This window comes from Aythya ferina (assembly GCF_964211825.1).
Source record: "Aythya ferina genome assembly, chromosome: 3".
NCBI classification, from domain to species: Eukaryota; Metazoa; Chordata; class Aves; order Anseriformes; family Anatidae; genus Aythya; species Aythya ferina.
In genome coordinates, this window is record NC_140298.1 from 37,387,892 (window position 1) to 37,401,256 (window position 13,365).

The 13,365-nt window shown below is 39.3% G+C and overlaps 2 protein-coding genes across 6 annotated transcripts in view; one reads left to right on the plus strand and one right to left on the minus strand.

The window, feature by feature from the left end:
• On the minus strand, window positions 1-4,815 carry CRIPT (CXXC repeat containing interactor of PDZ3 domain). The gene is made up of 5 exons (XM_084514873.1): window positions 4,741-4,815; window positions 4,577-4,642; window positions 4,169-4,223; window positions 3,408-3,511; window positions 1-718 (listed from the first exon to the last, which is right to left on the minus strand). The coding sequence occupies exons 1-5, from the start codon at window positions 4,754-4,756 to the stop codon at window positions 654-656; spliced, it is 306 nt and encodes a 101-aa protein (XP_084370999.1). The 5' UTR covers window positions 4,757-4,815; the 3' UTR covers window positions 1-653.
• The window catches only part of PIGF (phosphatidylinositol glycan anchor biosynthesis class F), a 24,904-nt gene continuing 16,118 nt past the window's right edge, over window positions 4,580-13,365 (plus strand). For 4 of the 5 annotated variants that reach the window (XR_014691596.1, XM_084514868.1, XM_084514870.1 and 1 more), the window contains exons 1-5: window positions 4,581-4,847; window positions 5,035-5,270; window positions 6,859-6,950; window positions 7,758-7,874; window positions 13,040-13,148. Coding sequence is in view for 4 of the 5 variants with exons in the window: in XM_084514868.1 (XP_084370994.1) it covers window positions 4,718-4,847; window positions 5,035-5,270; window positions 6,859-6,950; window positions 7,758-7,874; window positions 13,040-13,148 (684 nt within the window). In the remaining variant the exon portion in view is untranslated. Of the gene's footprint in view, window positions 4,848-5,034; window positions 5,271-6,858; window positions 6,951-7,757; window positions 7,875-13,039; window positions 13,149-13,365 lie in introns of all 5 variants that reach the window. The other variant, XM_084514869.1, reaches the window with a different exon arrangement.

The window sequence follows — 13,365 nt, forward strand, 5'->3', positions numbered from 1 at the left end:
TTAGAAATTGATGCTCGTTATTTTATTGCCTTGGGCCACCAAATGCTGTATGTAGAACTCCTTAGGGGTTGCCAGAAGAATAGCTCACCAGCCCTATTGCAAAAGCACGAACTGGCAGAGTAATGCACTGCATTTTAGTAGCTTAACAATCTGCAATATAAAGAACCCTACTGTTTCAACAGAACAATTAAATCAAACTCCGAAAAGCAGCACTTCAAAGTACAGGACATAATAGGGATGAGAGGAATTATAAATACGCATAACTAAACGAAGATACTACTTCCATGAGGTAAAATAAGCTTATATTTACGCATCTATAAAGCATTACTACCAGACAAGCAAAAGACTGGAGATGCAGCAACAGAACAATGCATTAATCTCAAGGATGTTGGTAACATAGTTTCAACCTGTCACTTTGAACTGTAGCAGTTGCTGCAAACCATTACTTAAGTATCAATTAACATTAGTGCTAAAACAACAAAAATCAAATATCATGTACATTTCTATACAAACAATCAGGCAGCCTCTCTCTCCCCTCTCATTCCATGCAAGTGTATTATCTTCCAGAAGGTGATATCCACAGATGATTTCAGAGAAAGGTTAACGTACAAAGATGCCTTAGTTAAAGTCCATGAAAAGACTGATCAATATAATTAGACAGAGGTTTGCTTGTAGTTCTTCGTGTCCAAGACCTTCTTGCCACACATTGAGCAGATGCCTATAAGCACACAAAAGGTGTGTAAATTATTCCAAAATCATTAAGTCTTTTTCTTCAGAAACATAGCCTCTGTGTTTTTGTAAAGATAATTTTCAACTAAATGTTAAATGAGAGCTCATTGACAATCTGCATGCGCACCCCCTCACCAGATATTGCTAATTCAGAAGCAGTAATATGATTTCTAACACAAATTAGTATTTGCAGCATATGTGTAATACTTCCACTTGAAAAATAAGCTCTATTTTGAGAGCATTATGATTCATAACAGCACCTGAAGCCTCCATAATTTGCTTGAATACTGGAGGGCAGCCAGGAAAGGCTCCCATCTGGCAAACAATTAAAAAATGGTGTGTTATTAAACTCTGTAAATCCTGTAGTCTGAGAGAAGTAGCTAAGCTAAGGAAATATAAGCACCAGCAAACTGCTAAATGGAAGATTAACAGGTGGGGAACTTTAGGCAATTGAGAAAGTTGAGTACGATTTCATAGAATTAAACTATTTAGAGTAGCAGAAGAGAGAACTAATGGACACTAACAATGCGAGAGAGTTGAAGTGAAGATGACCACTGTTGACATAGAAGACTTTGACCTAAACCCAAAGAGTGGCAAGACAGAAGACAGGAGCAGCAAAAAGTACACAAGTTTGGCAGGGGCAAAGGAGGTAGTTTCTCAGTGTTTCCCTCTTTTTCTAAAACGGAAAGGTGCCAAGTCTGTCCTGTAAGACCACATCTCCTTTTACAAGACAGTTCATCAGCAGACAAAAAAAAATTGTGACAACTATTTCTGTTGCCTCTCTCCAAATCATGGGCTTTTACATATTGACATCATGTGACTGGACACACATTTGAGAGCCCACTAGGAAAGAAAACAGCGGCGAACTTGCCAGGAGATTTGTTCTGGAGTTCAAAATCCAGTCCACCCACTGTTCACTCCAGGTCTAAACTGAGGAGTAATTAACTTTATGTCTCTGAATTTCAGAGCTACACAACAGTTGAAGCACCACGCAGTAATACTGCACCTGCTTCAAGAAACATGCCACAACCTCATTCAATGGTCAGAACTAGAACCTAAAGCACATGAAGATTAAGTTCTGGCTTTTAAGAGGTTTCTACCTGGAAAGATACACAAGCAGGCAAAGATGAAATCCTGAAGGCCACCCAAAACAATGATAAGTTTAAGAGCAAGGTTCTACCATATGGGATTTAGGCAGCCATCTGGTGAGCATCTAGCAACTAGAAAAGGCAACGCTCCTACAGCAGACTGCTAAACCACTGATTCAGTGACACTGTGCAGTTATAGAACAATTAACGTCATTCCATAAACAAAACTTACTACTGGTTAGGTGCTGCTCTACAGCTAGCAATTGGTTCAACCCCTGTCTGTGGGGGTTCTTCAGTATTAATGCTGTAACTGAGTTCACGTTGTTCTTTTTTCCCCCTTAGAGAATTAAAAGTTTGAGCCCTTTTGCTTATCTACTCAAACCCAGGTGACTGGTAAAATTTTATAACCTTAAGGCTCTACATGAAACTTGGTTGAAACTGATTTTTTTTTGTTCCTGAGGGAACTTCTGAACAATTTTTTTTTTTTAATAGTGAAAGCTTTTAATGAATACCTGAGAAAGAGAGCTTCTAGGCATATGAAGAATTTCAGCACATTCATACATTAACTCATAAGTACAGAAAGATTTTATATATTACGTACTGCAATGTCTTACTTTCTAGGGACACTGATTAAATTCTTATTTTTCATTTTTATCTTAAGCCAACCTTGACTTTCAATGCATGAAGTATATTCACAATTGGGCCACAGACTCCCTTTTGAGAAATGAAGCTCTCAATTGCTTATGTTAAACTACTGAATGAATAAGGATACAATGAGGAGCGAAGACATCCATAAGCATAATTTATCTTCAGATACAGTTTTTTTAATTACTTTTACACCCCAGTTTATTTTTCCTATTTACTCCCCAAGTATACTATTTTTGTTAAGCTAGTCTATTGCTTTACCACGACTGGATTATTTTTTAAATCAGTACTTCCAAGTTTTGAATTTAGCTATTGCAAGAAAGGTATAGTGGAGAAGGGGGCAGAAAGAGAACTGCAACAAACAAATGAATTTCCTTTTTTCTTTTCATACCAAGAAAAAAAATCAAACTTGCTAGATGACAATTTTCAATACAGTTGCCAAGATTAAGCTTACTTTTCATCTATCCAATTCTACTGCTTTAGATACCAGAAATATTTTAAAAGAAGTTGAATCACAGAATGACTCATGTTGAAAAAGATCTTCAGCAGTCTGTAGTCCAGTCCCCATCCCACTCAAAACACAGCCAACTTGGATGAGGCTGCATGGGACCTTTCAAGTCAAACTCTGAATGCTTCCAGTACAGATTCCCTGAGGTCTACGGATCTCTGTTATTACAATATTTGACCACCCTCGTGGTGTAAATTAGTTTCCTTGTATGTAATTAGAGTATCCTGCACTTTAACATGTGTCCATTGTCTCCTATTTAATTATTGTGCAACCCAGAGACAACTCTGACTTCAACTTCTCTACAGCTTCCTATGACTAGTTAAAGACAGCAATTAAATCTCATCTCAGCCTTCCCTTTTTAATGCCAAATTCAAGGGTTCTGCATGCTCTCTAATTTCAAACCAAACTGTGTTAATATGGTATTCAGTGAAACTCACCTTTTTTATAGGCACATCCTTGACAATAGTGAGACCCTGGCTGATGGACGGAACTCTTACAAATCCGACATATTGCAAATTTGTTCTTCCCATATGGATCAAACCTGGGAAATAAGGAAAAGTACTTTATGAACATTGAAATAAAGGTACTTCCTCTGCCTCATTCTAAAAAGTCTAAACCAGAAGACATGGACAGAAACTCCAGCAAAAAATATGATTAAAAAAAGGAACATACAAAGGTCATTTCTAATAGGATACACAAACGCTACAGAAAAATGCCCTCCTTCGCTAGTAAGAGATTTCTTGCATTATGAAGACCAAATTATTAAAAATAGAACTAAAAACGTATCTTTTTACTAAAATACAAGGTTATTTTGAACTTAAAATATCTTCCAGCAGTGCCCCTTTGCATAATGTAACAGAACTCTCCCAGACATTAAAGAAATGCTCAAGAGATCGTATAGGCAATCTTAGCATGGAAAACAAACCTTTTCAGCTCCTCTCTTAACATAAACATCAAACCCTAGCAGTTTCAGGGAAGACTGGAGCAATGCAGCTGCCTAGGCTCTGATTCAGCTGAAAGCACTCAAGAAATACGCATGGAGGTAACTTTTACCAAATCATAACATGCCATAACCCACACAAAGAATTTTTAAAAAGAGTATTTGGGGTGAGTTTTGAGAAATTACCAAGCTTTACAGAAACCAGGTGTCAGCTGCAGAGAACTGACGCTTTAGCTGAAGTCTGGCTTAAATACTGACCTTGCCTTCTTTGAGGTCAACGCCTTGTTTTCGTTTAGCTTTCGGCCACCGCTCTCTACAAAAGGAACAGAACCACAAAGCAGTCAATTTCCCAGTCTCAGGGATACGTGGGAGAGGCTCAGCTTGCAGCTTTTACACAAGGAAGTCACAGAGATAAAGCACATAGAGGCACAGGACACCAGGCCCAGCACCCTTGTTTGTATACGAGGGGGAAAGCTGGATATGTTCAATATTGAAAAGGTCAGGGCAAACAAATCCCCTGTGGATTAAATTAGCAGCGAAGGGAACTCCAGGAGTGGGGAGTTAACCCGATAAACTACCACAAGTTTTAGCCTTAGGACTGTAAGGTGGCTACTAGGGCAGGGAGCCGGCCCCGAGCGATGGAAGCGTTGATGCCGGGTGCAGCACCTGTGGTGTTTCTCGCCCCGTCCTTCCACGTATCGGGAGTGATCACGGTGCCGAGCTTCCTCTCACCTACGGAAGGAAACGTTAGGAAGGAGACAGGTTAAAACAGCGCCGAGACACCCGGGGGGGGGGGGACCAAGAGGGATGGGGGGGGAGCGGGGACTCACACTTCTCGCACACCATGGCTGCCCCTCACAACACCCGCCGCCTTCCGGGCCCGCCCCGGAGCTGACGAGCTGCTCTCGCCGCCGTTTCCCGTCGCCGGGCGGCCCCGGTAAGCGACCGAGGGGGAAAGCGACGGTGTCAGGGATATGGATAAGGACGGGGCTGGGACCCTGCGGCTGGAGGGAGAGCGGGGAAGGGCGGCGGGGGAGGCTGCTCCCGGCGCGGGGTGCCGGGTGTGGGGCGGGCGGTGCCGCGACATGGCCGCCGCTGATGCCTTGGCGCTCGCTGCCTTGCAGGGCGCAGGATGCGGGATGCCGAGGCCAGGCGGCTGTGGGCTGCCAACCTGCTCCGCGCCGCCGCCGTGCCGCTGACAGCCGTCGTGCCGGCTTTCTTCATGGACGGGTTCACGGTCCTGGGGACGCACCTGGCCTGGCTGTGTGTCTGTGTGCTTTGTGTCGGGACCCTTAACGTGGGCTTGTGTCTGGTCCTGAAGCCAAGCCTGCCCCCTAAGAGAAGTTCTGTGGCTAACAAGGTAAGCGCGTTCTTCACTTACTGCCAGCCGATGCGGAGGGGAAGATAATTTTTTCATTGATCTAATCAGATGAGAAAGGAGTTGGAGTTTTTGGTGGTGAATCCTTGTTTTCCATGAATGAGCTGAGTGCAGCACCTGTTGTTAAATATCCTGAAAATATTGGAGAATTTACTTCATTCCTTACCTGCCAGCAGCCCCTTGGGTGAGCAATTCCCTGCCCGTTTCTCGCCGACACACTGCGGGTCCCTGGCAAACGCCAGGGCAAAGCGGGACAGACCCAGAAGTCATCTCCTGGTCCAGGCCTGACCCTTAGCGTTACAACGAGACACTCTTCTCCTGTGTCCTTACAGATTTGAAATCGTTTCCAAAAGAAGAGAAATAGCATGTAGGATTTGAGGTGTAAGAGAGAGAAGAGCAATTTAAACAAAGTTGTTAAGCTTTAAAAAGTGAAGGGAAAAAGTACTGCAGTGGTCGCATTGCTGTGCATGACTATATCAGCACACAGTATATACCTAGGAGAAACTGTTTTGTAGTTGCAGACTGTAACAGAAGCATTAAAGGTATGAATCCCAACACATTAGGCTTGAAGAGGGCAAATTCAGTGCAGCACACAACCAGTCCCTTGAGGGCAGCTTGAGAGTTGTGCGCTCCCCATGTGCTGCTGGGTGGGACAAAGTCAAACACTCAGGTGGTGACTCTTAAAGAGTTAAGCAGACATCCCTTAAAGCAGCATCTTTGTATGTAGCACTTCTGCCCTAATATCCTGCTGACAGAGAGGGATGTAAAATGCACAAAGTCATCATGGAAAACAAGAATTTTAACCATCTGTGACTTGAAAATGAAGTGGGCATCATGTTCTAGGTGAGATTTCATCCCAGCCTATTGTAAGGAACGAGTATCAAAAAAGTGTTCAAGTGAGATTATGGGTTTCCATCGGTGACCTGACCAGAACAGACCTAACCAAAACTCTTTATCGAGTGTCTGTACTTCTGTCCGCTACAGTGAGTGCCCAGAAACTGTTGTTTAAATTCATGGACAGTTGTTGGTGTTTTGCAGATCTATGAAAAGTCGTGAGCGTTTTTCAAAGGGATTTAGAATTTAAGATGCCAAATTCAAACCATAGTGGGTTTTATTTCATATAACTTTATGTATTATGTTTGATTTTGCATGTCTTTTTTCATGTTAAGTACTTTGTTGCTTTTAAATACTTTCTCACATTCTGTGAAAGATGCCTTTTAATGAATGGATGTAATGCTCTGATGTAAAGCACGTAAAAATATCTGATGAAACTATCTCTGTTTATGTTCTCATTTCCAGTTGTATTTTTTGTATGTTTGTCTTAATATTACAAGGTGGGTGAAAACATTTTAGATGGAGTGACTGTGGTCATTTGTAATTCATTATTTAAAGTATTAAACATAAGGAAACCTGTGTGGAAATGCACCATGCTGTTATCATACTATGCTGTAGCTAAAATTAAATATCTAAAGAAATGTGTAGTGCTGTTGAGAAGATATTGGCTAGGTATGTTACTTATGTTCTCTCTTCTTTTGAAACATTATTCTGATATTTTATTGCTCTTTTTTAGATATCCAGATTTCTAAAATGCTGTATATACTTTTTCATGTCTTGCATACTATTTCATGCGATTATTGTTCTTTATGGAGCACCTCTCATAGAGTAAGTCAGAAGACCCTATTTTTCTCTAAACGCTTTAATGGGGAGTTCTCCTTGCTGATATTGGTATAAGTTCTTGTGTGTTAGCTGGCACATCGGATATTTAACGATAAGTTCCTGGCAGGGGGGAGAAGGATGGCTGTCTTTGTGTAGAAGTTAGCTCTTAAAATTTCTCTGTATTTGGAGAAATGTTTCAGGAGACAGTTACAAACAAACACTATAATATTTGTTATACTTATGGGTACAAATATTTTCCAAGTTTCATTTCTCCCATAAGCTTCTAAAATATGCATCTTGCTTATCTTTCATCCTTTTGATATTAGTATTTTTAATGATAATTAAGAAAATAGGAGAAACGTGAAGCAACCTAACTGATATTTGAGAGAGATGATCAATTACTGACTAACAATGACATCGTCTAGTTTGGGTTCATGGTTGCTTCCAGAATGTCAAACTAGAAAAATGAATATTAAAGTAAATAGCCAAACATTCTTCAGAACTGATGTTATGTATGAGGTATATAATGTATTTTTTAAAACGTTGCAGGTATCAGGCATTAAAGTAAGATGCTACATTGCAGTCTTTGTTGAGGTAACAAACAGATACCAGATTTTTTTTTCTATTTTTCGTTACTGTTTTAGAGTAAGAAGAAAAGACTTCTTCTACATGGGGCTTAAGAAAGCATGCATGCTTTCACAAGTTGACTGAGAGGGTTTTTTTCCTAAGTCTTGGAGCTCTTTAAAAAAAATAAAAATAAAAAAAAAATAGTAGCTTTACCTCACTTTATTTTGTTATATTGCTTCTTCGTAGGTCAGTGACTGAGACATTTTTGTTTGCAGTTCTCCTGTCTACCTTTACTACTTTACAATGTTTATGTATGCTGGGACCAAACATACAAGCTTGGATACGGGTATTTAGTAAAAATGGGTAAGTTCCATTTCCACCCTGGTAAAATTTAGAATAGAGTGAATTAACATAAATGAGATATCATATTTTATTTTTTTTTCTGAAAAGAAAGAGGAAAAAAAGGAAGCTTCCTGAATTATGGGTGCTTTTTCACTTTTATTTTTTAGGGCCTGTGAAAACTTTTCTGACAAAATTAATAGTTTTGAAGATGCTAAAAAAGTGTTCAAGTGAAATTATGGGTTTCAATTGGTGACCAGAAAACTGACATTTTACGTCTCATATCCAGAGACTAAAATCTTGCTTTATTTGTTTGAAGGAAGTAAAGTTTCAAATGAGCATTTTAGTGATATAAAACCATTCAGCTGGCCAGTGTGATGATCATTAAAGAGAAAGGAGTCTTGTGACTGAGCTGCATAGGGAAAATCATACCTTTATAAAGACAGTGTTTACAGTAGGAATAGTAAGCCAGAACAAACACACTTTTAACAATATTTTTAACTTGGGTGTAATTGTGAAAATAATATATAATCTACTATGTAAGTACATAGTCTTTGTCAGTGCTCTCTTTCACATTTCAGAGAAAGCTGTTTTCAGTGTCAGAGTTTTCAAGCATTATTTTCTTCAAGAGTATGTTTAAAGGAAAATAAGCTTTTTTTTTTTTAACCTTGTAAAAGCTCTATCATTACCATGTATTAAGGATAACTTATTTTTCAGAAATATTCTATCTCTTCTGCCTTTTTTCGCTCATTAAGTAACAGGAACATTGAAAGGCTGGAACTCTGAAACCTGAAGAAGCCCTACGTATGCTTGAAGTTTAGTAATAAGATCTTAGCCTTCATTCCCGTATAACAGTTCATAAGGGCAAGGTCTCACCTCCAAAGAAAAGGAAAAGTTGTATAACTCTGAGCTAATGAGTTGTTTTTGTTTTAAACTTGCATAGAGAAGGTCAAAAATAGACTTTTTGTAATTGCTTCATGTATAGTTTTTTCTATTATCTCAGTTATCAGCTTACTGAAAATTATCTTAAATGCTTATCCAAGTTGGTTATGCTTGCTTTTGATTTTCAGTGGAGGGAGTGAATAGAGTAATAGAGATGACACCTTGCAATAATTCAATAAAAGCATGGAGTTGTTTAGCCAAAACAAATCCTTGCTGATTCACTTAGTCATTACTGGAAGTTTTGCAACTGGAAATCATAGGTGAATTCCATTACTACAACAGATGTTTGACAGCAGTCTGTCTTTGTGCTAGGTTAGATTTTGAATGCGTGTCTGTTTCTTGCCTAGTCTGGATCCCAAAGTTGTTGCAGTATGATTATTGCATAGGAAACAGGTTTGTCTTGCTTTGACGTTTTTGCTGTGACACTTTGTATGTGTTTCTTACTAGTGAGCCATGTGATGTTATCAGAATAAAATGCGTATTTAATGACGCTGTTTAGCTAGACTGCCCTTTGAACAAACACAGACTACAAAGAAATACTATAGCATTTTTTTATGGATTGCAGCAAAATGGTCTTTTACAAAGAATTCTGTTGGCTTTTCATTTGACCTCTTGAATGAGTTGGGAGGTCCTGCACTTAGGTGTTAGCTGACTGTAATAAATCACGCCCACAAGGTTGTTTCCTCTGACTTAATAGTTTGGAATGAGGTGGGACGGGTTGAACGGAGTAAAAGGGCAGTAAGGTGAGATCAGCACGGCTGTGTGCCTTGAAAGACAAGTGTACTGAATTGAATTGCACTGAGACAGCAAGCTGGGAAGTCTGATTAAGAACACAGTGTAGAATGAAAGAGGAACTTGTTTACAAAAAATGAGTACAATTTAGACTGAAGTAATCGTTGACACTTAATTTTTGTTACTTTCATTTGCCTGTGCAATATTTAAAAGATGGGGGATGTGCTTGTGCTTTTGTCTTCACAGAAAAATGGAAAAGGGCATCTCAAAAAGTTTATTGATGTATTAAGTGTAAGCAAGTGCTAGATGTTAATATTAATTAGCCAGCTATTGCTCTGGATACCTACTCGTGATGTTACATTGAAGTAACTTGTGGTATATAACCGATTGCTTTGTAACAGCTATGGTACAATTGTGTCATCTGCTGTAAACAGATTGGGGATCATTTTGTGAACCTTCTAATCAAGTGATCACTCCTAAGAAAGCCAAAAGATCAGTCCATCCGTCTAAGTCACCTCACCTGTAGGGGGCAGATGCCACATGCCAGCTCAGGATGACGTGACCTGTGATGCTGCAGGTTTATTGCTTGTATTAGCAGTGTTGGGGTTGTTGGTGGATGAGGAAGAGGTTGTTTTGTTGGAATGCATGAAACACAGTTGTAGCTCAGGCAGAAGATTCCACATGCTTCGTGTTTTCAAACTGAGTGCGCTTTTTGAACAGATTGAACCTAATGAAATAAAAGCTCAAATTTCTTAGAATTTGGTAAAGAACAATTTGCTCTTGCCTTAGGAGTCTGTGTATACATAGAAAGTGTGCGAAAAGGAAGCTTGTGCATTTTGCATCATCAAGACTTGAGTTTTAAGTGGGCTGTACATAGGGCTCTTCTCACCGATTTTCCATTTGAGAAGGGATGGGCCCACTCCGGCTGTCTCTGGACTCCCTGTGCAGACATGCACTGTGATGACACTGATCATATGCTGTCGTGTGCTGCTCTGAGTGGATAGAGGGAAATAAAAGCTGTGGGAAGGCACATTGACACTAATGGAAGTAAGAGGCTTTAAAGGGTGTTTCAGTAGTTGTTGGCTAAAATAGCCTCCCACGTAAAAGTCTAGAAGAAACCAGCTTTCGACTGCCAATTTTTTAATTATTTTTTACTCTTCCTTTTGAAGACAATTCATTTCAAGTCCCTAATCTGAGCAATTGTGTTGAAATTTCTGGTGTCATAACAGATGTAAGATGTTACTTGGGTGGGAAGTAGATTCTATTTGGAGCTTGTCCAAAAATACAGTATAAACCAGTAGCTTTACAGCTGTGTCCAGTTCTCATTTCTCTCATCTCATCACTTATACTGTCCTGCTTACTCTCACAGATTTGGGAATGTCCTTTGTAAAGGTGGGCATCATCAAAGTGCTGTACTGCTTTGTATTTCAGTACTGCCACAGTGCAGAAATTCTAGATCTTGTCTTTCTAGGAGCTGTCTTAATAAATTCTTTTTTTAACTAACCTCTTAATTCAAACGTTATTTAGAACAGCGCTTAACTTGTATAATTAATGGGGTTAAATAATGATTTGAGGTTTTAAAAGGTCTTTATGCCACTAGTGATAATTCATCATCTTAAATATCACTGGTCTTGCCTGCAGAATCATTTCAGTTCTCATTTATTCGTGGTCTAAAAATACAGAAATCTATAAAACATGAAGTTCATAAATGTTTCTACCGTTGCTCCTCAGGTAAAAGAAGGATTTGTGTGATGCATCAATGAATACCTGTAAAAATCCTGATAGGTGACATCCCATGCAGAAAAGAGAGTAATCAAAACATGGTTACTGTGGGGTAGCCGGTGTCCGTGCTGCAGAGGGGATGAATGAGAAGCTCATGTTGTTGCCAGACTGCCAGTGGCTGTCCTTTACTCGGGCACTGCACCTTGCTAATTCTGTTGTTTTGCTTTTGGACTTGGTCTGGTGACTCCATCTGGTGCAGCAGGATGTGTGTGGATTTACCAGATAGGATGTCTTGTGAGGTATAAATGTACCTCAGTCAGCCCTCGGTGTATTCTCCTGGCTCTTTCACTCCCTTAGGGCTGTAGTGAATGTTCTCCTCTCCCTGCTGGCTCACAACTGCCTGCTCAGTTACTCAGCTTCTGGAAATAATTTACTGATTTCAATGTGTAGACTTCTAAATACTTTTTAAAAATACAAATAAATAGAGTTGTGTGCTTAAATCTAGTATTATAAGTTACAGGGATGGGGTTAATGTAGAAGAAATTGTGCCTGTTTCTGCCCCCAAATGTTAGCATTGAATTATAAATATTGTAATCTGTATGACCTTTAGTTTGCAAACAACAGAAAATGTTTGCCCTACACTTGTATTTCTGTCAAATATTAAATGCAGCAGTGAGTTACATGTACTCAGAAATAGTGTGAAATTTTGGACTCTTCTAAACAAGGGTTAAAGGTTTAAAGCTTTCTTGTCATGCAACCTAAACATTATTTTTGAAGATTGGGGTTTGCTGCTGTCTAGACCTCTAGCCATAAAAATGCGCCCCCGCCCCCCCCTCAGTTGCCTAAAGTTGTATTTGTGTTTATAATTTAAGATACAGCAAATCTAAGATTCAGATCTCTCCTCTTACAGATTTGGAGCAGGGATCTGAACCCAGTTCTCCTGCCTCTCAGAGCTATGCCCTATGGTGTTCTGAGCTGCTCTTCTCTTTTCTTAACTCGTACAAAGAACGCAGATGCTCATGGCTTGAGGAAAGCAAAGCAATCACTTGATAAACTGATAATGGACAATAAGTGCTTAGCTACTAAGTGGAAATCCAACTTTTCCAAAATTTTTCCTAGTGGTAGGAGGCTATAAGCTCAAGACCAAGCTCATTCATATCTGCTGTGGTACACTATGCACTATGCGAAGCAAAAGGAAGCCTTCAGCATGCAAGAAATATATCCTGCTGTCAGCATAGTTGAACTTGGATGCAGTGTGACTTAAGGGCAGTAACATGCAGGCTGCGTTTACTTTGCAGTGTTTCTTTTCAGTTCATCTAAGTTTGCTTTGCAATATTAACGTAGTGGACTTCTCTTTTAAATTTCAAGTTGTCTTAGGCATGAAACAACGGATTATGCTACAGAGTACTTTGCAATCCCATACTACCCCTTCACCTCTGTTTTTCCTTGCAATGCACGTAGTGTTTTTGTGACGTTTTAACTTGCTGTTATTATGGTGTTTCAAATTCAATAGGAGTGTTTTCAGGTAAAATAAATTAGCTTTTTCAGTAAACACCTCAAGGGAAAAAATCTCTTTAATAAGTGGTATAGAAAGATTGTGATTATAGTGAAAATATGCAACTTACATTTTACATATAGTTTGTATATACCTGTTAGGGGAAATTTGCATGCAATTTATCAAATATATTGACTATTTGTTTGTAATCTTAAAAATCTTAGGAGACATCAGATCTAACATTCTGAACTGGTGACTTTTATTGCTGTTGAAGTCTTGTAACACACTTCTCTTGCAGAGCTACCTCCATCTGGGAAAACAGTCTACAGATTACTACAACATGCAGTATACTAGGAGCTTGGTTTGGAGCATTTCCTATTCCTCTTGATTGGGATCGACCTTGGCAGGTTAGTATCTACAACTTATCATAAATATATTTATTTTCTGGATATAAAGCTACAAAATTGTCCTGCAAGCTACACAAAATTGCTCTGAAACTGTACAGGTGTACTGGATTTACTCATACCCTGTTTCTGTAGGGTTATGCCAAACATTTAAAATGCCATTAGAAGCATCTGTGCTTACAGAATGAGGGCGTAAAATGCAGAATTTTTGCCCTTCTTT

Bases quoted from the DNA above. Each gene is read 5' to 3' on its own strand.
- CRIPT (XM_084514873.1), bottom strand. The intron at 3,512-4,168 runs GTCAGTATTTAA...CTTATTTCCCAG, and splicing joins TTGACCTCAAAGAAGGCAAG to GTTTGATCCATATGGGAAGA. The intron at 719-3,407 runs GTGAGTTTCACT...GTGTGCTTATAG, and splicing joins AGGATGTGCCTATAAAAAAG to GCATCTGCTCAATGTGTGGC.